Here is a 27,521-nt window from a genome sequence, read left to right on the forward strand (position 1 = left end):
AACTTGTGCACAGTTGGCTCTTTGTTACTGAGCCCACATTACTAAACGTTGTTTCAGGACATTAGTTCGCTTAGGTGAAGGAACTAATGTAATTCTAGTTATTAATCACTTTAATTTTAAATGTGCTTTGTAAACCGAGAAGACATTAAACTCTAAGAACAATGCGGAACGCACAAGTAATTAGTGGTTAATGGGCTCTTTTTGAAAAACTCTAGGATAACAAAATCAAAGGCTTCAAGGATCTAGGAAAAAGGAGTGTATGTATGTAATGTGAGAAAGTTCTATTTAATTTTGCTGACCAATAGTGTCACAAAGGGAGTGAAATTAAGCCCTTCTCTCAAAGGTAATTTTAATAGATTATGATGAATGAAATCATATTATTTTATGAGTCAATCTTCTCTGTAGTGTAATTTAGCAGTGCCTTTTTGAGGCACCATGAAATAGAATTTTCTGTGATACTTCACTCCAGAATCCATGCCAAAAAGTATAGAGCTGTTTTGCAAATATCCTCCTGAGACAAATGTAAGCCAGGATTTGGTGTTAACTGACCATCAGTGCAAAGAATGAGGTGCAACCATTAGATATGTTCACTATGAACAAAATTTGCAAAAGGTCACTCCATACCAGCCATACCAGAAGAGGAAAATACGAAAATAACAACAACAAACATCTAGCAATTATTTAAAGGATTCTTCATTCTATTTTGCTAAGTGAGATAGCAAGTGCAATAGTTGACATTTTTACTTTCACTTCCACCATGGTATTTTTAAAAATACTGGCAGAACCTTAAGCCAGCTAGAAGAAGGAATATATTCGATAGCCATCTTTTCTTATTACACAAAACCAGATTAATATTAATTGCTTTGACTTCTATTGGCCTATCTTCTGTTCTAATGAGCTAGTATCTACATTACTAATATTTCACAGATGTATATAAAATCAGTAAAGGAGGCCATGTTGCGCACAGAAACAGAGGTGGTTTGGGAGGTTAAGCCTGGTTGGGCCTCTTATTATCTGTGTCATCTGGGTAAAGTTACTTTCTGTGTCGCAGTTTTAACTCGGATTAATAATGTCCAAATCCCACCCACCCCCAATCCCAACCACAGAAACATGTACATTCCTCATCATTTGATGTTAGGACATGATGACATTCTGGAGAGTCACACAGGCTTACAATGGGGAAAGATAAATAAGGCTCTTCCTCTGTCAATAGTCTAAGGAGCAAGCAGATACACAGGGCACACCTCAGAAACCTTCCTACCTAGGGGTTAGAATCTGGGGAAAGACCAAGATGTCATTTCTTTCTTCTCCTCCACAACCTCTATCCCAGGCAACAGAGCAATGATAATATCAGACAACTGGAACATGCCTACAAAGTCACTCAACTTCACGTACCGCACAGGACAGAAACTCCCCATGGCATCCCTGCCTAGCTGTTACCATTAGATCACCTCGGTGCACAGGAAGCTCAGTACTTCCAAAGGCATTTCAGTACAATGTTGGGGAATGCTATTCCACACACAAAGTTTGGTTGTAGTTGTAAATATGCTTCCTTTTAACCCCATCCTATTGATAGGTTTTTGAAGCAACCCATCAAAGACTTGTTTTGTAAGACAGTTTATCAAACATTTAAAAGCGTGTTGTTAAAAACATTCTATTTCTCTTTAGTCTGCACTTCTCCAGGGCTAAACGTTCAGGTTTCCAGGCCCTTTCCAAGCTTTGTTGACCTTATCAGCCTAGAGACAACGAACACCCAAACCTCAAATCCAGTCTGGACTGGCAGAGCACGAGATTATTCCTTCCAACACCCTGCTCATTCTGCTTCTACCAGTACATTCTAAAAATGGGCTAGGGCTTGTCATACAGATTGTTATCCAAATCTGTGAAGCAATCACTTCATTGACTCTGTAGAATACACATTCATTCATTTGATATATTTATTCTTCCATTTAATTCACTCTTCCATCTATTTAATAAGACCTTTTAAGGATGTCTTAAATTCTACTGATTCCTACATAATACTGATTAACCCATTACTCCCATGTAACATGAATATGTACAGAGGTTTCTCAAAAAGTGTCTTAAGTGTCCACTCCTTGAGCTCCTTGAGAAATCTAAACCTAACTTTCCCAATACTCTTTCACATGAGGGCTTATCATATTTTAAGACAAAACTTTTTTAAACACATGGTACACCTATGTGCATTTCAGAAGGAAATTCTTTATTTGCTAAAGCTCTATACATCATAAAAGTTAGATAGATACAATATGGAACAACTCGAGAAAATTCTCAGGGAATTAAGACAGTCCACTGAAATGAGCCCTTTTAATAGGAATTGATCGATATTTTCTAACAGTACCTTAATCTACTCTGTCCTATAAACACGTACTGGTCAAATATACAGAGCCCCAGACAAGTTGGAACACATGTGCTGTGTTCTTGACATGGATTTTGGTTCACTAAGACTCTTTCAATGTACACATATTTCCAAATGAATAATAACACCTTTATCCTGTAGATGTAAAAGGAAATTAGGAGCATTCATTGGACATTCCACAAAGTAAGTGACACAAAATTTGATATCATATAAGGGTAGTAAACTAGACCACTAGTTTCTAACCTCTGCTCCAGTTAGCCTAAGAAAAGTCACTTAGCCAGGCTGGGCTTGAATGACCTCATTATTAAGGTACAAACACTGGGCTAAATGATCTCTGAAGATCCCCCTGCTTGTTCGACTCTGCTACGTGGTTCAAAATAAACTGGCAAAAGTACTCATGACATTTCATATTTAGTTACACAGCTTGAACTATCGCCTAAGAAATGTTTATTTACCCTGATATTTAATATTCTAATACTTCAAGGTGGCTAGCAATATTCTGATGAGAGGGAAAAAAGGGACTTCACTACCCAATCATGTGTCAGCAAGGAAGCAATACTGCTCGGTACACATGTGTACTCATCTGCACACATGCATCCACCCATGCAAACATAGGTAGTGACTTACAAATTAAAATAAGGGGGAAAAAAGTTCCATGAAGTTTAACTGTTACTAATTCTAGTAACCAGACACTAGAACTCTTTCTTTCCTAAACTGAGTGTGCAGGCAGTTGGTCACTGATGTGACCTTCGCACACCGGGCTAGTGAGCAAAACGTGGTCAAACTCACATTTCTAAAAAGCCCAAACAATGAAGTCTACACCAATGAATAGTTAACCTTACCTTGACAAAAGGTGTTGTTAACCCGTTTGTAACCTTGTAGACATTCCATCATTTGGTTATATCCATGATAAGCTGTAAGGAAGAAATAATTCTGTTACATGCTTAAATTTATACAGTCCCAAACTATCATATGTGATAACCTAAACCAATGAAGTCATCAGTGGTCTATCTTATTTATTTCTAAGATACCCAACTCAATATGTGGCAGTTTTTTTTCACATTATCCCTGTTTTTTCAGTATGTTTCCTATTCTGCAATAGATGCAGTCCCACATAGTTGTCATCTAGATTACGTTAATCCAAAGAATCGTAAGACTATTTTATATTTTCTTCCACTTAATGATTATTTTTATCACAAAGGATCCATTCCTCCCCAATGATGTGCTACAGGCATTTGAATTTTCTTATAAGTAAGGTGAACATACATCCTGGCCTACATGGGACAGCCCTGGGTTAAGCCAGTTGTTCTAGCAAAGTTCATTAATAACAGCACTCCATTTCACTCTCAGAAGTGTCCTAGTTTTGACAATAGACTATGTGCTAACTTAAATACTGGTTCACACATGCTAATAAAGAGAGACTCTTATTGCTATGAACCCAAGAAGAATGGGAGATGACAAGAGGAAGCCAGGAGATGAGGACTACCGGGATCATTGGTATTGTTCATCACCCAGAATTTTCATCAACAATACAATGTTGTCACTACCAAATTATCAACAAAACCCTATTCACTGATTCTGACACTCTTAAGTGAGACCCAAGAGATTTCTTGGCATAATGGATACAGCATAAGTTCAGGCACCAAGCAGACCTAAGTTCAAATCATGGCTCTGCCTATCAATAGCTCTGTGACTTTGGGACACAAGCTTTCTGGGTTTCGAACGAGGATTCCATACAATGGGAGTATTCACATCTCCTGAGCAGGTCAGGACTGTTGTGGATTTTAGATATAATTTATGCAAAATGCCTACCGCAGTGCCTCACAAAACCACTCACGAGATGACAGATGTCATTATTTCCTGCCATAAGGTATTCTTTCATTAAGAAGATCATGAGCAATAGAAAATGGGCAATAATCAAAACAGGATGGATGGTTAGACCACTACAAAGACCTAAACAAGGAGTAAAGAGGGAAAATTCAAAATAAAAAAGGAAATTTTCTTTTGGAAAATAAAATTATTTTGCCCCTAACACATGCTCTTTATTCTCACCACTAATGGAACAGGATGAATATGTACTGGTGGTATTTCTCTCTCCTCCTTCACTTCCTTTCTTTGCCATATGTCCCATCTCTTCAGATCCTTCTGAATTAGAAGTGGTTAGAGTGAGGAGTCCTGGAATAGTGACTTTTAAGGAGGGAGCAACTGGCATGTGGAGAGTTTCATTCAAGCTCCATTCAAGCTCCTTGGCCACATAACTAGTCTTCCATAGAATGAAGACCCTGTGGAGCAGGGTGCTTGCAGAGATTTGGGGATCTCTCTCTGTGAACCACTCAAAGGCAAAAGAAATGCTATCTTGTTTAAAAAGGAGAAAAAATGAGTGGGAAATGTCAGAGAGGGAGACAGAACATGAGAGACTCCTAACTCTGGGAAACAAACTAGGGGTAGTGGAAGGGAAGGTGGGTGGGGGTGGGGGTGACTGACGGGCACTGAGGGGGGCACTTGATGGGATGAGCACTGGGTGTTATTCTATATGTTGGCAAATTGAACACCAATAAAAAATAAATTTATAAAAAAAAAAGTGGAAAAAAAAAAAAGTTTCAACAGGGCAGCCCGGGTAGCTCAGCGGTTTAGTGCCACCTTCAGTCCAGGGTGTGATCCTGGAGACCCGGGATCGAGTCCCACATCAGGCTACCTGTATGGAGCCTGCTTCTTCCTCTGCCTGTGTCATGAATAAATAATTTTTTAAAAAATACATAAATAAAAAATAAAAGGTTTCAACAGTCATCTACCTCAAAGCAGAGAGCCAGACCAGCTGATCTCTTCAGATCCTCCTCAGCTTAGGATTCCATGTTCATTTTCTTCTACAAACTTTTAAAGGACAAGTGACTTGTTCAAGCTAAGTACATTTTTATTAGATTACAGAGTATTTAATGAAATCATTTGCAGATTTAAAATTAAGTTTTCACAGTAAAAACTGATCAACAGTGAAAGGTCTTTCTGTATGTGGCTAAACAAAAACTTCAAACATTAAATAAAAGTCATTTGAAACTGCAGTTTGAACTCCTTTAAGTGAAAAAAAAATTTTTTTAAAGGCATGGAACACAAAACCATAGCATATAAAGCCAAGGAAAGTCTGCTCTCTTCCAAAATGAATATGATTTAGAGAGTAGTACCAACCAAGGAAAGGAAAGTTTCTAAATGACACAGGAAGAATGTGACCCTGCGTGTGTTTCTTGGGAGTGAGTCACTTAGGATAGCACAAACAAAGTAAATGTCAAGATGTTAATAGTTTATTTCAGTCATAATCCACATTGCCCTTCCTGAAATGAAATCAATCTCTTCAATTTTATACATTGCATGAGACAACATGAATTTATTTTCATCAGCACTTGGTCAGAAGTGATAGAAGCTTTGTACTTTAACTTCCTCCGTAAATTATTACTAGCACTAAAATAGAGAATTAACAAAAAAAAAAAAACATTTAAAGCAGTGGATTTATTTATGCTCACACAATTCAAAATAAAAACAACAGAAGGTCAGGAATAGAGATGACGCATTAAAAAACAACCAGGAGAATCTAAGATTCTTTGTCTAACTTTTGTCCCTTTCTTGCTATTCCGAGATTGAGATGATGGAGCAAAGGGAAGCAGTTCAGCAAGAGAGAGAAAAAGAGGGATAAGAAAAAGGCATGAAGATAATGGAGAAGATGGAACAAGTATTAGAGAACATGAACTTGGCCCCAGAATAAAGTTGGAAGAATTGGACTTCTCCTTCTTCAGGCCTTAGACCTAGAGGCGGGAAATCTATTGCTCACTCTACAATATTCCTACAGACAAACTTACATAGTATATGAGGGATAGGCCGAGAAAAGAAGAAAAGAGAAAAAAGAAAAGAAAAGAAAAGGAAGAAAAGAAAAGAAAAGAAAAGAAAAGAAAAGAAAAGAAAAGAAAAGAAAAGAAAAGAAAAGAAAAGAAAAGAAAAGAAAAGAAAAGAAAAGAAAAGAAAAGAAAAGAAAAGAAAAGAAAAGAAAAGAAGCCAATGCTTTTCAACATTTTAAATACAGACTCTTGTTTCATGATCCATAAGACTCAATAGCAAATTACCAAGCTGAGAGTCAAACTTGGGTCTACTTAGCTCCAAATCCCTTGCTCTTTAAATCATACCAAATCTCCCTTAGATCTCGCTTTGGTCAGACTGCCAGAATAGTTTTAGGCACACAAATCTCTCAGTGAGGAGGGACAAGCATACTCAACCCACTTACTGGAAATCCACACTACCAGTCATTATTGAATCACCATAAAAAGTCCACAGGGGACATCCTCAGTAATGAAGGTCTTCATTTACATGACTCTCTCTCTAAATGAAGAATTCACTAGTTACTGGAAACTTCAGTGGGTGTTTTCACAAATTAGTCCTCTAAAAAAAATAGAAGCAGTACCAACAAAATAAATGAAATTTGGGGCATCAAAAGATTTAGAGAACACGGAAGTTTGAGAGACAAGGAGGTCCAAATGAGAGGCAATAAGACAATTATTAATAACAAGTCACTATGATGACTGAGCAAGAGTACAGAAGACTGATCCCAAGATGGCAGTTCTAGGTTGAACAGTGGCGTGAAAGGCAATTAAAAATATCAAATCAATAAGTGCGTAAGAATAATAATTAAAAATTATCCAACTGAAGCATATGAGAAATTTCTTGTAACACCAAGTGTAAAAACCTCCTACAAAAATCTTCAGTTATACAAAGCAAAGAAAGATGATTGAGGGAAATATCACTTGCTTTCCTGGGAAAAATGTGATGAATGAATGTTAAAAAAAAAAATCAAGTTACCTCTGTCTTTCTAAAAAATCTCTATTAGTAATCAGCCAGAGTTAATGCTGCATTCAAAAACTAAAAATAGTAACTAGAATTGGGGGAAAAAGTAACAGAGACCTAAATCTGGATTTATTCAAATCAATAGGTTCTAAACCCCAGAATTTATAGACCAAACAAAACATGTGGGTATCAATACAGATTCATGTCACTGAAAACTGTGATGGTATCACAAAAGTGGTGCCTGGGGTGCCCGGGTGGCTCAGTCAGTTGAGCCTCCGACTCTTGTTGATGTTGTTTTTTTAAAGATCTATTTATTTACTCATGAGAGACAGAGAGAGAGGCAGAGACATAGGGGAAGAAGCAGGCTCCCTACGGGGAGCCTGATGCGGGGACTCTATCCCCGGACCCCCAGGAACATGACCTGAGCCAGACAGACACTCAACCACGAGCTACACAGGCATCCCCCAACTCTTGGTTTTAGCTCAGGTCATGAGCTCAGGGTCCTGGGATCAGCCCCACGCTAAAATGGGGTGGGGGGGGGGTCTGCTTCTCTGCCTCTTCCTCTGTCCCTCCCCCAACACAAGCGCATTGTGTTTGTGCGTGCTCTCTAGTAAATAAAAAAAAAATAAAAGTGGTAACTAAGAAGAGAAAAGTACTGTGTCCTAGTAACTGTACCTTTATCTTTTACAGATTAGCAACCAATCATTTCTCCATTTTTGCCCTTTTTTAGTGACATCTGAAAATTTACAGTATAACTTCTGTTGTGGCTATTAATAAAAATGTCATTTAAGCAACTGAAACTAAGAAATAACAGCTTCACTGACATTTTATCGGTTTTTGAAACATTTACAAATTTTAAAGACCTCTTATTTTCTCTTCACCTGAGGGGGATAAAAACCACTCTAGTTTGGCTTACTGCCTTCTTAAAAGACTTTTTAAAATTAAGTAATCTAGCTTGAGAAGGCAACTGAGAACCGCTTATTAAAACACAGAATCAACAGGAAAGCTTTCTTACACCTGCAGCAATGTTTCTGGAAATGCACATTACACCACTATATTCTAGAATGCAGTAAGATTTCTTTCAAAGTCTAATGCTGTCTCACCCCCCAAACAGTAATCGTAAGGAAACAGATATGCTACATTAAGATCCAAAGGAATGATGAAACGTCACTTACACGGCTTCTTGGGGCATTTCTGGCATTTGTTAAAGCCCCAGGAGGTACCCACAGTTCCACAGCAGTCCTCCTGCTTTGAAAGGCCAGGGAGCGCCTTGCCACACTGCAGTGATGAGATGGGAAATATGAAGGTTAATTGAGTGCAAGATGCCCAGCTCTAGAGCACTGCTGTGCTTCCCAGTCACATTATAAAACAGTTCCCTTGTTATCAACACAATTAGAGGGGGGAAAAAAACCCTCAAACTTTGAAATGAAACATCAGAATAAAATCAATACAATCAATACAACACTAATGAACAAGCATATTTCTAAGAGCTTCTTGGCGTTTTGACAGTCTTAAGAAAATCTGTCACTGCTCAGAGCACTTCATAAAACGTACGTTTCCAATGCCCGCCTTCCTTTTATTTTTTTTTCCTTAAGAACCGCAACTCAAAAGTTCAACATAAGCTTTTAAAATTTAGTTCAACTGTCTTGTTGGAATCTCTGCTGTGGATCATCAGAGAACAGAGCTGTAAGGGTGTAGGGCATGTGTGTAAACCTTGAGAATGTGGCACAGGTCCCATCTGCAAGAGGCTTTTGGTTTTCCTACAACACCAAGGCCTTGGCAGGAACAGGGTAGGATAGGATGGTACAAGAAATGATCATGGACTGTGCCAGATCAGCTCTGGCAGAGATGAAAGCTCCACACAACCGAGTGGCCTGACCCAGGGAGGTCGCCAAGTTAGGAAGGTGCTGGCAGGTTTAAGCGAGGCTTGCAGGCAGAAGAGCAGAGCTGACAGTTGTCAAATATAAAGATCCATCTCATCTCCCCTGGTAAAATCACAGGAGGTCTGATGAGGCTGAGAGGAAGGGGCCTTAAATCAGACTAACCCAGTGTCGTCAGGCAAACAGATTCTTCTCTGTGTACCCATCCCGAGGCCACTTGTGCAAAAAAGGCCACATGGCTTTCCACTGACACTCAGCAGACTAAGCCCAGACCCCACATCCAAGGGGTCACTCTGCCTTCCTCTGCCTCAACCTCTAAAAAGTTCTCCAAACAGCTGCCAGTGTCATCCACAGTCTGAAGACTGCAAACTCCCTGGGACGATACACAAGATCCTCGCTACCCTGCCGTAAAGCATATGATTCTTTTTCTAGCCCCTCCACCTGTATACATCTAGCCTTTGGGCACTCTAAAAAGCTGTTTATTTTCTAAACAAATGTCTTTACAAGAGGTGTCTCCTTTGGTATACCCTATGCCCTTCCTTTTCCCTTTGTCTAGAAACACTTTACCCCAGGAATCCCAGCTCTGAAGAAGTGTCACTATGAAGCCTCCTATCTCCTCAGCATCAGTGAGCTCCTTTCTCTTTACCCCACAGCACACTCCACACAGCTCCACCGCCTCTGCTGTGCTCTCTAATTAAATGCAGATGTATCTTATGTATCTTTATATCCCAAGACACAGTGCACATGCTCAATGAATTCTGAATGGAAGAAGGAGCAAATAATATAAGCAACTAAGAAATGACTCAGGTAAAGTCCATCCAGGCAAGCAGTGGCTCTGTGAAAACCAGGAAAAGGTAGCAAGTGCTATCCAGGCTAGTAAGCGCAACGTGGTGACAGATGACAGAGAGTCTGGACAGGTGGTGACCCTTAGAAGGGCAGCAGACACCAATCACCTGGTGGGCCTCTCCATTCGGATGGAGGTTCTAAGTAACCACATGTTCAAATTGTAAAATAAAACCAGGGAAGACCCGCACAGTTCATGAAGGTTTAGTGCCATCATAGTTTTGAAGTCCTTAGGTGTTTGTGGTTTTTAATGATTTTGACAGGATGTTGTTGTGTACTCTAAAAACCAGTCAACGATGAGGTTTGCTGGGGGTGTGGAGGGCAGAGAGGCAGGGAGGAAAATGAACACGCCAACAAATGAGAACCTGACAGAAGCAAAGCATACAGTGGCTGGAGGCAGATGGTTCCCAAATTCCTTCAGCAGAGTCACAGAAGTCTGAAACAGGAAGCTCATGAAGAATGAAGAGGCAACTGGACTATAGGCATCAGACTGGGAGCCGGTGATGATGTGGAGAACATGGAGGTCTGTCTCCACCATCAGTTCTGCTGCCAGTGTGCCTCATGTTTCCAGGTTTATCAAGCAGGTTGATGTGAGACACCAGTATACCTCAGACGTACATCATTCGTGTACCAGATTCTTCAGGTTCTTCTCTTAATCAAGCAAAACTTTCAACACTTGCTGATTTTATATGCTCAAAATTTTAGTAGCAGTTAAAATCCAATTTTCACCTCAGATTCCTAGAATGTTTTATTTGGTAGGGTAAAAATAAATCATTTCTCTCTACCAGGCCTCAGAAAAGGTACAAGGTTTTCATTACAGGATTCGGGCTGCTTTATCCCATGGCTTTGTTTTTGCAGGTCCACAGCCAAGAGCAGCACAAACCATCCAAATCGATTAAATAAATGACGGTGTAGGTGGTACCACCAAACTGTGTGTTCTTCTCAAACTTGGGCCTGCACAAGATAATAATAGGCTGCAAAGGATGAAGTCAGGCTTGTAACAAGGCACACAGTCTCACACATGCCCCCTGAGGTAGTTAATTATGAAGAGGCTTCAGTGTGAGCCAGAAAAGGCCTGAGAGATCTGTGGCCATAGGCAGGGCTCTCACACAAGAGACTACCCACCACTATGAGGTCTTACTTGGACGTAGGACATATCCAGAAGAAAAGGCAGAAGAGGATCTTCTCTCCTCCACAGTAAAGGTCACACTGGAGAGATTCAAGAAGAATAGGAGGAGTTGGCATTCAGATTGCCCTTCTCTCAGAGTAGTGGATTTCACCTCTTCATGGGACATCATCACAAGGCCCCATGACTGGCTCTAACTGCATTTTTATGCCCAGATTGGGGTGACTTTTTACAAGTTAAAAACACAAATGGAATTTCTCCTATGTGATTCATTCACCACATTTTCAGAGAAAGCCTGTCTCTCACTTCAAGAAATATCTTATGTATAAGTGATTCAGAAGAAATGTGCTAAAAAATTTACAACCAATATTTAGCTATTTCAAGCCAGAAAGAAAAAATCTATCCCATCAAATGAGCATTGTGCTGTAGCTCCTCAAAAAGCTCATCCAACCTTAGGCTGCACACCAGGGATGCTGTCACTCCATACGTCTGTGCTCTAGGGTTCGCAGACGCACGACCCACCTAGAGCAGAAAGCAGAACAGGGCTGACTCTGGCAACCAGGTCCTGTGAGCGTCAAGTGAAGAAAGGAGAGGGGGCAGTGTGTGTGACCAAGATGACAGAGTTCAGACACGTGAAACAAGCTTGTGGCCTGCAGCCAGCTGCGTGAGAACATATTAGCAGGACTAAAGGCTGTAAGTCACAAGAAGACAGGATTTATGTCATCCAGCAGGCAACCTTTTCCACAGCGAATGCTCCTCAATGATGGAAGGTGCGGACTTCTTCACTGGGAGTGGACGCTGGAGGACCACCTGTCAGGAATGTCCAGGGCATGAAGCAGATTGACTTCTAGGTTCCCTGCCAGGTCTGAGGTTCTGGGTTCAATATCTACTGCCAGGTCACATTACTCGGTGTAGGAAAGGTGGATTACTAGAGGTTCCATCGCTCTCATGTCTGCATTCAGGACTGTGCATGTCTAGATGCATCCTAACCACCTTCTCTAAAGTCTTCCTTCCTTCCTCACACCAGCCTCTCCAGGGCTGCTCACCCCAGGCTGAGCTTCCCCCTACGGGACTTATGTAAACTAGACAGGAGAAAAACAAACAGAGCTAGTCCCAACCCCAATTCACCAATGCCCTGGCCATGCATGATTCTTGGAAGACTGAGCACAAAAAAATAATTCAGTGACCTTTCTTCCCTTCCCGTGTCGGCACCATGCCTCAGAAGGTAAAGCTATTCAAGGGTTATCACAATTGCTCCATGAAGAGCTGTGTTTTAACTTCTACAATGCAAAATTATCGCGCGTGCACAATGGTGTAAAAACCTTTCGTTTTTAAAGCAGCTGTCAAGAATAAACAGATTGTAGGATAACGTACTTTTCTAAATCTTGACTTAGTTGGGAACACTTCACACTTCAACCTCAGTTTTGAGGTACTACCTACCAGGGAGCGTTCCTGATCCTCAAAGGTAGGCTGTGATTGCATTTGTTTTTAGATCTCCCTATAAATGTATGAGCAGGAATGACAGTTCAAAACTTACCATTTGGCAACCAAGGCCTGTCATTTTTGTCAATTAAAAACTCACCACTGGAGATGTTTCAGAGATGAGCAGTAATTTGAGGAAGTTGTAATAAATATTGGAGCATGGTTTCATAAGATTTAATTTTCATACCTTAAAATTACTAGTACTTACAGTATCCTCATTTTAAGAGTGTTTGCTGTATTGCGCCAGGTGCTGGGGAAGGAAGATCTAGTTGTGGGTAAAAGAAGACGGTGCTGGATTGCAATTAGTAAACCTGGATCTAAATTCCCACTCTTTCTCATGAGCAGTGAGATATTCACCACACTGTCCAGCCTCTCCCAGCTAAGAATGGGACAATGGGACAATAATCCCAACGGTAAAGGACTGTAGTGAGATTAAATGAAGCATATCCAGGAAGGGCTGCCCTATCCCTTCAGCACCTGTGCAAGGACTAGAAAGAAGTGACCCGTAAGCTGTATTCAGCATCAGGACACAGCATTCAGGAAACAGAGCATGGGCTGGATCCCTGTCTGCCCTCTCAGCTGGTATCCCATGTGAGTACAACCTATAAAATGTTCAAGTGCTGGCCATCTGTTAGCCTCCTAGCATCCTTTTGTGAAAACAGCTCAAATATTTCACTAGTAAAAGGGCTGCTCGATAGTGACAGCCACCATGTCAAGGACATACTACTTAGTTTTCCTACTAAAGACATTTAAAAACAATAATATCAAAATACTCTTACGAATTACCTTTATCACCCATACAGAACTCATTTTACTCTGTGATCGGGAACCATTCAGCAATGAGGCATAAAATACTGAGTTTAAATAAAGAAGGTTTTCTCAAAGAGAGTAAGGCACTGGAGCCAAAGAAACAAATACGACTGAAAATGGAAAAGTAGCACAGATTTTTTAAAATGCACTAAAGTAAAACATGAAAGAACAGAGAAGGCTGACTCACTGCAACTCTTGCAAGAGTGTGCAGGACTGTGTTTAGGCAAGAGCTGAAACAAGGCAGTGACTCAACTGCTGGACTGGAGAGAAAGATTCCAAAGAGATGGAGCAGCTCGAGCTAAGCCCAAGGCTGACCACCAACTGGGAGAGGACCCAGGGGCAGGTGGGTGGGAGGGGAAGGGCAGAGGAAGGCAGGCCAAAGACAGAGGAACAGAGAGAGTGGGTGGGAGAAAGGCAGAGAATGAGCTAGAACTAAGCCATAGATAATTTTCCAAATTTGGGATTCAGTTTGTGGTTAAGTACCAAAATTAATCAGGAGATATTCCTTTTCCCAAATCAAGAAGTTTGGGATTGCTTCCAGTGAAGTATCTGGCATCTTTGAAGTAATGGCAAACACAGAAATATTGATAAAAAGGAGGAGGGGAAAATTTGTTCATATGACTATAGTTTTGTACATCTGATACTTCCTCTCAAGAGTAAAAAAGAATTATCAGCATAGAGTATATCATTCATGGGGGGGAGGGAGGGCAGGGCGGTGGTCAACAGAGGGGAAGAAATGACACTGAAGGTCAACATGAACAGTTATGAAAGAACGAAAAAAACACCCAAAATCGGATAATTATTAAATTGGCGATACTTTTCCTCAAAGAAAAAGCACAAGGGAAGTTTTACATTCAGCCCAAAATGAGCTTTTTTCCCCCCCAACAAATGCTTTCCCCAATAAGAGATGTCCTAACACAAAGCAAACCCCCAGACACCTCTGTGTGCATTAGAATTGGTGCTCTCTGAAGGTGAAATAGACCTTTCCACACCATCACAGTCCCTGTGGACCAAAGGAGAAGTACTGTAAAGATTACCCATAACAGAGTAAATGCTAAGAGCTTAGCTTTTGAGGTTGGACCAAGATGGGCCCAATTTCTCACTTCACCAACTACCACATATATTACCACCATGGGCAAAACCCTCAACCTCTCACTGCCTATATCCTCCTCTGCAAAACATAACTAAAAATGCCCATTTTCACAGAGCTCTCAAGAGACCAAGATAATACATACGAGATAGTCAGATGGCCACCATGCAGTAGGCTCACAACCAATGTTAGATCCCTTTCCCCAGGCTCCTCGCCTAGAAACCAGGGTTTATTTAACAAAGAACTAAGTAACCTAACAGTTACTCAGTATACAATGTCCCAGATTCAATTTATCAAGAAAGGAGATGCAAAAAATAATATAGAAATATGAAAATAAAAAGATTATGATTATGATTTTGCTACAAATGTTTAGGTTTTCACAAAAGTGTTCTGGCTAGTGAAAAAATGGAGAATAAATGCTGTGGAATATTTATAATTGTTTGGACTTCATTTTAATTCTCCTCAAGAAACACAACATGATGTCATTGAATTTCAATAATTCAACCAGTTAATGTCAATGTTCAAGCAGTAAGTTTCACTTTGGGGACATCCAGATCCTTCTGGTCACCTACCATGTCTTGGTGCCAAAAGATCAAGACCACGAAGCCAGAATAGCAGAGCCCACTCACACCTGTTGCCCACAATCATCCATGGTTTAGTCTTAAACCACTGCAGAATGTGGAACTCACTAAGACAGGTCCCAGAAAATATATGTCCTTTTAGGTTCAACTAGTGTTATAGACTGAATGTGTGTCTCATCCCCTAAAACCCTATGTTGAAGCCCTGACTTCTAATGTGACAGCATAGGCAGGTGGGGCTTTTGGGAAGTAATTAGGTTTATTTTTTTCCATATTCACGTAACTTTTATTACAGTCTTATTATAATTGTTCTACTTTATCATTGTTGTTGTTAATCTCTTACTATGCCTAATTTATTTATTTTTAATTTTTTTCAAATTTTTATTTAAATTCTTAGTTTAGTAAGAATTAAGTATTGCACTATACGTTAACTAACATAGGTTAGTTTCAGGAGTAGAATTTAGTGATTCATCACTTACATACAATACCCATTGCTCATCAAACAAGTGCCCTCCTTAATAACCATCACCCACATAGACCATCCCCTGCCCATCTCCCCTCTATCAACCTTCAGTTTGTTCTCTATAGGTGAAGTAATTAGGTTTAGATGAAGTCATGAGAATAGGGCTGCCATGATGGGGTTAGTGTCCTTGCAAGGCGGGGCATAAAGACCAGGGCACAGCCTGCCCCCTTTCCCCCATCTCTGCCATGTGAGCACATCAACAAGGTTGGTGTCTGCAAACTAGGAAAACAGCTCCACCAGGCACTGAAGCTGCAAGCATCTCAATATCAGTCTCCAATCTCCCAAACTTGTTGTTTAAGCTACCCAAACTATGGTATTTTGTTATGACAGCCAAGCTGACTTATATAGATAGCAATGGTTTCTTGTGAATACTCCACGTCCAAAAGAGATGGCCTAAAAGCCAGGGTGGTATAGGACAAAGAACTCTGGAACAGGAACCAAAGAGCCTCAATTCTAGTCCTCACCAACTGCAAAGTCAATACAAGATGCAAAGCAAATTAACTTACTTCTATGGGCTTCAGCTTCCTCAACAATAAGTTCTGGGTATAGACTAATTACTAATACTCATTGATGTGCTTGAGTTCTGTGATTTTATAAAGGCTCCAGTGCAGGGGTAGAGAATAACAGGGAGCTATAGGTGGAATGCTTTGCTGTGCCAGGGAAATTCTATGAAGGTCAGTGCTCCTCAAATGTTCCCTACCTGCCAGACTGATACAGTACATTTCATGATGCCATGTGTTTGCTAGTCTTAACATCACACCCTGTCGTAGACCAGTGTGACCAGTGATAACCAGGATGGGCCTCCACTTCTTGACACTACTTTATGCTCACCCTTTTCCTGCTAGCCAGTACTCACAAAAAAGGCAGCTATGTCTTCCTGAAAACAGTCATGGCTTTTAAATAGCTATTTTCTTTCTTTTTTTTCTTTTAAAGATTTCATTTATTCATTTGAGACAGGGAAATAGAGAGAAAGAGAGAGAGAGAGAATGAGCAGAGGGACAGGCAGAGGCAGAAGGAGCAGCAGACTCCTCGCTGAGCAAGGAGCCCGATCGGGGCTGGATCCCAGGCCAGGAGATCATGACCTGAGCTGAAGGCAGACGCTTAATCAACTGTGCCACCCAAATGTCCCTAAACAACTATTTTCTAGAGTATAGTAATTATAATGAATTGTATTATGATTATCAATAGTCAAAATATCAGAAATTATTCAAGATGGTCATGGAGATGCAGATTTTGCATCTCTTGAGCTGTGACCTACTATAAAGTCACATTGTGATTGATCAACCCACCCTGCATGGGTGTCCCATAAATTAGTCCACCTGTGCAGTTGAGATATTCATCTCACCACCCCACCTCCCAACAACTGAGCTAGAAAATCTTATTCCAACATTCTGGCACAAAACCGAGGTTTTCTGGCAAACAGAAGCTATACCTTCAGTACTCTAAATTTGGTTGAGGAATGTAAATCCCTTTTTTGGAAATCTTGGGCTTCTTTTCATAAGAACCAGGATGAGGTCCCTTATGGGGAAAGTTCTAACTGTATATAATGGGGTGGATGAATCCAAACTTCTGTCACAGCTCTTCTTTATTCCTATCATCAATCTTTTCACTATGATATAAACACATCCCCACTCCGGCAAAGTGACTTCTGCGCATCCTCTGAGCAAAATGGTGCTCTTATAGCCTCTGGGCCAACCATCACTCCAAACTAAACTGGAAAATCTCAGGAGAGCTCTTCAATGTCCATGCACTAGACCATTAAATATGTTTATTTCTATGTGCCAGTAAGAAAGAAGGTCCAAATATTTAAGTCTATCATTAATGCAACTAGAGCAACATACTTGATCAACTTGTCCTAAAGGCCTGTTGTCATAAAGGAGAATACTGTATGGTAGAGCACTGGCGGGGTAACAGGCATTGTCTCATAAGAAGAGGAAAACGCTTAAATACTTCCAGATTTTCTAAAAGAACTTGTAAAAAATTTGCTTTGGCTTGAGTAGAACATTCTTTATAGGCAAGGTTTTTTTTTTTTTTTTTTTAAATCCACCCAGCTTTCTTTTATTAGAGTAATTAAAACAATGTTAGGCATTTGGGGTATCTGATATAACCATAATCCTCTGATATTTCAGGCTATTGATTTTACAAAATATCTACTGTGACTAGGGCATTAACTGCTGGAAATGTATCCACATTGATTTCTGACAGTGTATTTGTTTAAAGCCTGCCGAAGCCAAACCATGGGCTTCAAGGAATTCCAGACAACTACTTTAGTTTATAAAACGGTATTTTAAAAGTTACACTAAGGCAAAAATGGTTTTAAAAAGTAACATACAAAGGGGAAAAAAATTCTTAAGCATGAAACTTGTGATTCTGCTTGACATCTCTTCTAAAGAAACAATTAAACTTGGGCTATTTTCTCCATCTCTACAACAATTTAAGCATTTCAACAGTTGTGATATATGTGTCTTGCTATTCTTACATTGTGAAAAGAATAAGTATTGTCATGATTATATTCTGACATCATAATTCCCATTAGCCTGTCCTTGCAACAAAACAACACAAATCACACCATAAATCCTAACATTAGATGGTGAGAACATGAAATTTATTCAAAGTGCCATTACCAAGAATGTGGCTAAAAAGACAGACTCATGTTGAGGAGGAAATAAAGATAGGCAGACATGGTTGTTACTATGCAACCAGATCACTCCCAAAATGATGAGCATCAAGTCCTCCTTTCCCCAGTGCTTATTTCTACAACTGCATTGAAGGAAATTTTCTATATTAAGCTTCAGTGCTTCTCAGGTTCTTTTTGTCTATGTGGAGATACTGAAAGAAATGAAAATCATTTTGGGTCTCATACCACTGCGTAAATTTTAACACGTGCCTCAGCTGGTTAAGTTCTGTTTTTCTGTGTCTTATCCAAGTACACAGAACTCAAAACTAATAATTACCTGTGGTTTGGTTGCAAATAGTGTAGAAAAACTGAATGCCACAAATCATATTAATAGGTTTCTTTAGTTCTCTGGGAGCAGGAAACCAGGTCTGTCTTGACCACACTCTGCCACTTGTGGCAGGATGTTCACTGTTCACCAAAGAACCACTTGTCCCAGCTTCCCGGTGTGTGCTGCTTCCTAACTACCATGGGTTAGCTCAGACTACTCTAACAAAATATCATAGACTGGGGGATTTAAGTGACAGACATCCATTTTCTTACAGCTCTGAAGGCTTAAGGTGCAAGATGTAAGAGCATGGTCAACTCTGGTGAGGTCTTTCTTTCTGGCTTGTAGGAGCTGCCATCCTGCCGTGTCCAGATATGGCAAAGAGAGTGAGTTCTCAGGTATCATTTCTTAAAAGGACACTGATTCTATCATATCAAAGCCCTACTCTTACAATCTCATTTAATCTTAATTACCCCTTATTGACTCTATCTCCAAATACAGTCATGTTGGAGGTTAAGATTTCAACATATGTTTTGGGAGGGCCACAAGTGAGTCCACAGTCCTGACAGGCAGGGCCAAGTGACTCACTGTGAACAAGAACTGTAGGAAAAGGAGTGTCCCTTGCAGCATCTCTCTCTCTCTCATTCCATTGTAGGAATTAAGGAAGCCACATATTCCAGAGAGTACGGCATTAATATAGTGGAAGCCCATCAGCCTGACACTCAGAGATATAGCACAGGGCTCTCTGCTTACCTCTTACACATCTAGCACTAGCAAAATGCAAGGTTTTGTCATGTTGATTTATGATCACAGCACAACCTAGCTGAACCTAATAATCCATTTTCTGACTATTCCTCTGCACCCAGCACTGAGCTCAATTCCTAAATGGCCATGCCCTCATGGAAAGGACAGTCTCATGGGGCAAAGAGGATCAAAATCAACAATTTTTAGATAATTCCAAATGGCCTGATTGGATTCCAAACGCAGTGAGAGTTCAGGGAGGAGAGAGCAGATGTGGTCTGAAGGACTGGAAGGCTTTCTGGAAGCGCCAAGACTGGAGAGGAGGCTCTCGGGTCAGCCTGGATTTCTGAGACCACAGTAGGTCTTGATGTAGTTGATGTTTGGGCAGTTTGCTCTGTCCACAGATCCTGTGCATATGTCACTATCAGTGGCACATAAGACGGTGGGAAAGATGATGTCAAAATTATCACAGTCACAGGACTGCAGGGCTGAAAGAGACTGTGTTGGTTTTCTCAGCCAAAGCAGTTATTTGAAAAATGAAAAAACTAAGGGCCAGAGACATGGCAAGTCTGCAAAAACGGAGAAAGATCTATGGACATGGAAACACCAATAGGGCTAGTCCCCACTTCTGAACCTCGGGTTTCACATAAGTAAATGGGAGACAAAAATACCAATTTTCTTTGTGTTTTAAAGGTCAAGTAAGGTCCTACATGTCAAAGTTCTCTATCAGCCATCAATTCTATAAAAATGCATTGTCTTACTAAGATGCCTGTCCCTAAGCCACAGAATGTTCATACCATTTTCTTAACAACTCCATTAAAGCCTGCACATTCTAAACCAGACCTCTTCAAAGTGTCATCTTGAAAGCATTGCTGTTTGTGTTCAAAATATTTAGAGCTCCTCTGTCTGGGTTTCAGAATTCTCTTCAGGGCTGAAGACATACTATTTTAAATATCCTCAATGGTACAAATCCTCGCTTGCTGAAGGCTGAATCGACCGTTGGAAGCCTTCGATCCATTGAGACTACAGCAAATGAGTGAGCAGCAGATCAAAGACAGACTAATTTTCTTATGAGCTCATAAACCGACTCTGAAACAACTGCTTCAAAAAAAGAAGTTGCAAGTCTATTTGCACATCACTAGAATAAAGGCACAGCCTCATAAACAGATCTCAATGAAAGAGAATACTCTATTTTATACATAAATTCTCTGATACATAAAAGGAGACAATAGGAGAAAAAATGGAAGGGTAGGAAAGAAAAAGAAATCTGCACTATAACTGTTGTGGGAGAAGGGGCAGGGCAGCATGGGGGAGTCACTCTGTCAGCTCTCAACACAGGGCAATGTTGCTTTTTTTTCCTCCACAAATCTATGGGTCAGATTCCGGACGACTGGGGTTTATTTTGATTTTTTTTTTAAAGTAAACAGATGATTCCACTTTGTGTTAGCAAATCTCAATTCTAAGGGATCATGTAGACAAAGCCAAGAAACAACAACAGACCCTAGAATACCAGCTGCGACTCTTTAAACATTTTTGTCATGGACAGAGTTCATTTTGTCATGAGTATCAACCGTTGACTCAAGCCTTGGTCCCTTAAAACTATCCCCAACGTACTCAGAATTATCATCTTCAAATTTAATAATCACAAAACCGTGCCACTTTGCCAGCATCCGAAGTGACATAACATGCTTTTGCTCTCAAGTGCCCCATAATTAATTTCAATGCCTGTTCCTCAACAAAAACAGGAGTCTAATTATTAATAGGTGTATTATTTTAGTGAGCCCTAGAGGTATAGCACATGGAAATTTGATATTGCATGTCATGATAAAGGAATTTTCATTGCCAATAAAATGAAAAACATCTGAGAGGAGGGGTTTAAGGAGGACCAAGGAAGCATAAACTTGTCTATGAAACAGGTCAGGGTGAGTGAGCACTCAAAGCAGATACTCACAGGTGCCCAGAAGACACTGGCCTGGGGAAAGACTGGTTATTAGGGGGTAGAAAGGGTAATGTATGGGTCATCGTCCAGTCTCCAAAGTACTCTACCTCAGTTCTAAGAATCTATGTTTTGATTATCCTAATGTCTCACTGCCACATTCAATCCAAGTAAAACCAGCAGTTCTCCCTGCCACTGGCAGAAGCCCAATGAGATGCAGACATGTTCTCTTTCACATGCAGTTCTTTCTCCCTTTGGATCTTATCCCTGTCTTTACTGATCTTTTCAGCTCAGAAGGAGAGGGGACCTGCAGGAAGTATGTCTAGTAAATCTGCTGGAGCAAGACCAGCCTACATTGTAGAGCCTCGGGCACTCATCACTGACATGCGTGACACCATCAGTGCTATCTCTGCTGTTGACACAGGTAAGATCTGGCAAGGGTGGCCATTTGGGAGCCACTGGAGACAACCAGACTCATCAACATTTGATTACATATTTCTTAGATTATGCTAAAGGAGTATTTGAGTGGGACACTGAAGAAAAACCCTGATGTCCTACAAAGTGCCCGGTGTTAATGACTTACTTCAGCTGAAGGAGGCCAAACTTCAGTAAATGCAATTGGCACACCTCAGTGGGGCTCTCTGCTCACACAAAGGGCAGAGGGCTGGTAGCCCTGGCTTAGCCTTTCCCAGTCACTGCCCAGCAGTACATCTGTAAGAAGATGAAGGCCAAGTTCACCTGGGATGGCCCTGCCTCTAAAAGCACGTGGCTGGGGAAATGGGGAAGGGGTGAGGACCACAGGCACACCTGTACCCACTGCTGGCCCAGCCTGTCTCCATTCCCCTTCCCACCAAAGGGATAATACATCAATGAGAGGCCAAGCATCTTTGCTAAAATGTCGTTTACTTACTCCTTCTTTAGAAGGCTCAGCTACTTATGCCACTTGGGGACTTAGTTTAGGGAAATAACCAACATGAAAAGTGTTACAATGGGCAGCCCAGGTGAGTCAGCAGTTTAGTGCCGCCTTCAGCCCAGGGCATGATCCTGGAGACCCGAGATCAAGTCCCACATCAGGCTCCCTACATGGAGCCTGCTTCTCCCTCTGCCTGTGTCTCTGCCTCTCTCTCTCTCTCTCTCTCTCTCTCTCTCTCTCTCTCTCTGTCTCTCATGAATAAATAAATAAAATCTTTTTAAAAAAAAGAAAAGTGTTACAATAATTCCAGCATCATCCCCATCAGAATATCCTCAACTAGTTATTCCATCTTAGCTTTACGCCTCATTCTGGCAGTGTAGAAACTAAAGAAAAAGGTTTCTAGGCAGAGCTTAATGTTCCAGCCCCTGTAATTGAGGACCTAATCCATTTTCCATCACTGGAAGAGATTTTCATGGTCTACAGTCTGTCTCTATATGTACATCGGTAACAATTCACACGGGTATCTATCCATCCATCTTGTATTTTCTTCTTCCACATAGAACTGACAGCCCTGGCATCTGTTTCCCTACTTTCTCATTGGCTTCTGTGTGGTAGAAACCAAAAAATATTTTTCTTCAAAGTCCTGTCACTGAAGAATTGAGACTTTTTTAAAAAGTACTTTCAGCCATAATTAGGATAGTTTTTATGAGCTCACACTTTCCTAATTTCTCCATGATGCTTGCTTAAAAAAAAATTGTTTTTAAACAAAAGTGCATCTGTTTGGCCCTTCAAAAATTGTGTGTGTGTGTGTGTGTGTGTGTGTGTATTAGTACCTAGGTTTAGAGATGGAGGATGTTATTGAATTTATCTGCCAAAAAAGATCTATCTCCAGTTATATTCAATTATTTCTCCAAAGGCCCATTCTGTTTCCATTTTTTCCTGTCTAAAGAGAACTGTTATAACAACTTCTGGAACCTCTAAGAGGATCTCCCAAATAATTCTTAGGTTGCTTTAACTCAGTTTTGCCCCAGTTCTGATTATTTGTATGACCAGAAATTAAAGGAAAGAAAGGCTTTTCCAATAATTTCAGGATTTCACAGCAACTACTGCTGCTTTTTCTTCCTAATCTACATTAGGATTATTTTTTCTACAGAGAATTTCTATCTCTAATTTTAATAGAGAATTTAATCTTAGAGTTTGTTTCTTATGGTTTTTTTTAAACTTATGGACACTTTATAAGTTGCAAACTACAAAAAGTGGGTTTGTGTGTTGATCATCTTTATCTGTGCTAAAGCACTGTACTAAAAATATCTTTTTTGTTTACACCTACTTCAGGTTTTCCAGTACTTCTGTTCTTAGTTAACTCAGGTGTTTATATGTGGAATTTTCTGCTCTCTTGGCATTTGCAATAGGAAGGTCTTGAAGCACTTGACTTTTTTGTCTCGTCTTGTAATGTCTGTGTCTAATTAAGGGGCATGTTCCCGTGTTTAACAAAGAACACATGATTGCGCAACTGGGCAATGGCAGACCCAAGTGTGGATGCTGGACCCCAAGCCCTACATCATGATTCTAAACACTTCTCAGACAAGGTTTTTTATACCATCTGGCATCATTAGGTCACTGCAAATGTTTGTTTCCAGCAACTGGGCAACAAATAAAACATGCTTAAAACAACCAAAAACTCAAATGCCAAGTAAGTTTCAAATTTAGGTCACTGCTAAGAGAACCAATTTAAAACAAAGGAAACCCTTGTACAATGGGAAAGGTATATGTATTCAATGTCCCTGTGATGCAAAAAGAAATTGGAGGGGTATTTCCTGAAATTTGGCCTCTCCTTAGAAATGAAAACTAGCATGGAAATGTTCAACTTTTAAGCATGTGAAATAACATGAGATTTTCCTAAAAGTAGCTGGTAATTGTAATCATTGGAGATCTAATTCTACCTTAATCTATGCAGTAAACAAACCTGCCAAAATGTTTTCAAACTTACTGAATACCATGATTTTCTTCAGGTAGCACACAGATACGTAAATGCCAAATTATGACTTGCTAATTACTTCAAATTTGATTTACATTCAAGAAACCCATTCCTCTTAGCCACACCATTCATTCTATTAGTTTCTGTCCTTTTATGTCTGTACCTGTACCCAGCCCAATTCATGCAGAAACCAATACTTTATGATCTAAAAAAGAAGACATTATTTTTAGGGCTCAAAAAATGGAACATCACTTTGTACAACAGTAAAACAAGAGGACCAATTCCTCCCTTCACCCCACCCCTCAAACTCGTATCTTGGCACAGTCTGTCAAGGTAAAAAAAAAAATTATAAATTTCCAATCCCATTATTCCTGCTCTTTTCTCTTCATAATACAACCCAAAGAAATGTCCTCTGTTCTCATGAATTTATCACCACTAGATCTATTTGCTGCCCACTGAACCTTCTCCATTCATCTACTCTTACTCCATCTCTGAAACAGTACTGGATTTCCTGATTGAAACTCAAGAATACACCACTCTTGATGTCAGCCAAGGATGGGGCTACTTAAAACAAAGATGTAGCTACTCATCTGCACCTTACAATCCTCCCCCAGGGTCAGTTAATCAATGAGAGTCAGGATTTATCCGATTTCTCAAGCAGGTTAGTTCAGAATGGTCCAACTCATCACCATCCTTTTCTTTGCAACAGCCCATAATCAAAACTTGATGCTTGATTCTTCACAAAAGCTCAGACATTCATCTTTATTTTCAACTTCACTTCTTAGACTGGACCCTGGTCAATTCAAAATGGACCAAGGCCAACTTTTCTTCCCTGGCCTCCTCACATCTACCATTCCCACATCCACCCACCCCATTCTTTCCTAAGTTGAAACTTTAAAAATTACTTTCTTAAAATTCATAAAATGTATCAAAGTTACAGCTTTTAATTTCAGTTTAAAATTCGACTATTCTACATTGAGAAATTTAGCATTTTTCTTTTCCTCAAGAATTTTTCAGATACTATGACATATTCAAAGAATAATACAATGATCACTTGAATACCCACCCCTCAGAGTCTACAATAGTTAAAATTTCGCCATATTTCTGTGTAAAATGTATTTGAAAATAAATTATAAACATGGTATTTTACCCCTCAAACTTTCAACATTCATCTCTCAAGAATAAGAACACGGTCCTACATAAACACAACATCATTATCATACCTAAATAACAGTAATTCAAAAATATCATTTAATATCCAGTCCTATTTAGATTCCCCAATTATTCCTGAAATGCCCTTTAGAGCTATGTGTTTTTCTAGCCAGGATTTGATTAAGGTTCATATGTTACATTTGTTGTTGTGTCTCTTTGCCTCTTTCTAGAAAAGTTATCCTGCTTTTTTCCCTAAGAAGGTTTTTTGCAAAAACCAGGCAATAATATCCTACATTATGAATCTGTCTGATAGAGGAGATATGTGTGCAACATTTTTAGTTGACTTCTTCATTCCCTACGAACTGGATAGGTTAAGGTATAAGGGCTTGATCAGATTCAGGTGAACCATTTTTGAGAAGACTACTTCAAGGATGATGTGTAAACTCCATACTGTAGCACACTGGGAGGCACATAATATCAGTTGTCACACTTCTAATGATTCTGACTTTGTCTGGTCAAGGAGGCTTCATGACATTGTTCCCTTGATGTAAGTAGTTTATATTGCATTATGCCTCAGGTGTAATAGGCTTCATGTATCTATGCCAATGCATGCCAGGAATACCAAGCTATTTCACTTCTCTGGTCTTTCCTGACACTTGCTTCTCCATTTCTTGCATTGTTCTCTTCCCTTTAATTATTCTCCCTGTTTTCTGTAGGAGTTGGCTTCCCTAGCCAGTCATCCATTTTCCTCTACCATCCAAGTAATTCCCAAAATTCTACTGTACAAAGATCCCCTGAATTTAAGTACATGATCACAGCTCATGTGGGGTTTTCAACTCCAAATTTACTAATTATTAGAATGTGTCATAGAAACAAGGGCAATTTATGCCAAATTTGTTCTGTGTATAACTTCTCATGGCATAAACACAGGTGCTTAATGGTAACTCTAACACATTCAAAGTCTCAACAGCCAAAATCTGCAGCTAACAAGTGTTCCCAACTGAGCAAAGCAATGTGCAATGAGTGAGCATTTATGCAGTTGTTTCTGCAATTCATTCAAAATCTACCTACACCTCCTGCTGAAGTTTTGTTTGCAAACTAACCACAGCAAAAAAGTACACATTTTCCAACACTCTCGTAGTATATATCTTATATATTATTGACTATTTACCAGTAGTGTGTATTTTTATTTTTTTAATATATTATTTATTTGAGAAGGAGGGAGGGAGGGGAGAGAGAGAGAGAGAGAGAGAGAGAGAGAGAGAGAATGTATGTATAAGTTGGGAGAGGGGCAGAAGAAGAGGGAGAAGCTCCCTGTGTCATCAGGGAGCCAGACACAGGGCTCAAACCCAGGACCCTGAGATCATGACCCAAGCGGAAGGCAGATGGTTAACTAACTGAGCCACCCAGGGTGCCCCAGTAGTGTATATTTTTAAATGCCTAGATCATCCTAATCACACAAATTAATTGAGCAACCACAGGCACCCAGCAGCACTTCTCAGTAACAAGAAGACCAATATACACTGAGAATGTTTTCTGAAAACAGGTCTTATTTTGAAGCTGTGTATTAGCGACTACACATGCAAAATAAATTAAGAACTGAGATCACTGTCTGGATCATTCAGACCAAAAGGCAGAAAAGTATCCAGATAAGGCAAAAGTATTCCATGGAGTTTGGATTATTTGGGTAACTCGACCAATTATCTAATTCACTTTGACTATATTGTCCAGCTTAGGCTTAAAAGTAAATAGTTTTTTATCCTTTCTAGTTAGCAATCATCTCCCTAACATTATACAAAAATTATAAGTTTGTTAATGCCTCGTTTTCTTGCTCTACATTCCAACTTGGAAATTAGGGAGAAAGATATTGGGCACATAGTTTTAAAAAGACCTGCTTTTTCCTTTCTCATGACCAGCCCAAACTGGAATGATTAAACAATGCAAATGGCATGAAAATTATCCTCTCTCTCCAAAGCTAACCCAGGGCAACATTGTCAGGTTATGAAGTTTATCTTCAGCCCGCTATCCCTATTGAAACCTGCGCTTAGCACAATAATCCAGTCTTTACTTCTAAGCTAAATTTAAATTGATGATGTTCCTTTTCCATAAAGCATTTGCTTAAGCCTGGTCTTCAACTGAGTAATGAAAAGGCACCCTTCAGTGGGCATTCCGGGTATCTGCAGGCAGGTGACAAAGGTTGTGTTTGAGGGATCAAGCCTTCCTTGCTCTACTGAAATTACAAGACATAACCAATAATCTGCTCTATTTTTAAGTTTGACTCTCTCTGCATAGAGGAGTAACCTCTAAGCCAATAATTACAGAGTTCTAC

General features: G+C 40.0%; 1 protein-coding gene across 13 annotated transcripts in view; it reads right to left on the minus strand.

The window, feature by feature from the left end:
* The window catches only part of LTBP1 (latent transforming growth factor beta binding protein 1), a 390,140-nt gene that overhangs the window by 155,646 nt on the left and 206,973 nt on the right, over positions 1–27,521 (minus strand). For all 13 annotated transcript variants that reach the window (XM_041755926.1, XM_041755923.1, XM_041755924.1 and 10 more), the window contains 2 exons: positions 8,374–8,476; positions 3,220–3,291 (listed from right to left, as the gene is read on the minus strand). In XM_041755926.1, the coding sequence (XP_041611860.1) occupies positions 3,220–3,291; positions 8,374–8,476 (175 nt within the window). The remainder of the gene's footprint in view (positions 1–3,219; positions 3,292–8,373; positions 8,477–27,521) is intronic.

The sequence above is a fragment of the Vulpes lagopus genome, chromosome 5, assembly GCF_018345385.1.
Source record: "Vulpes lagopus strain Blue_001 chromosome 5, ASM1834538v1, whole genome shotgun sequence".
Classification (NCBI taxonomy): Eukaryota; Metazoa; Chordata; class Mammalia; order Carnivora; family Canidae; genus Vulpes; species Vulpes lagopus.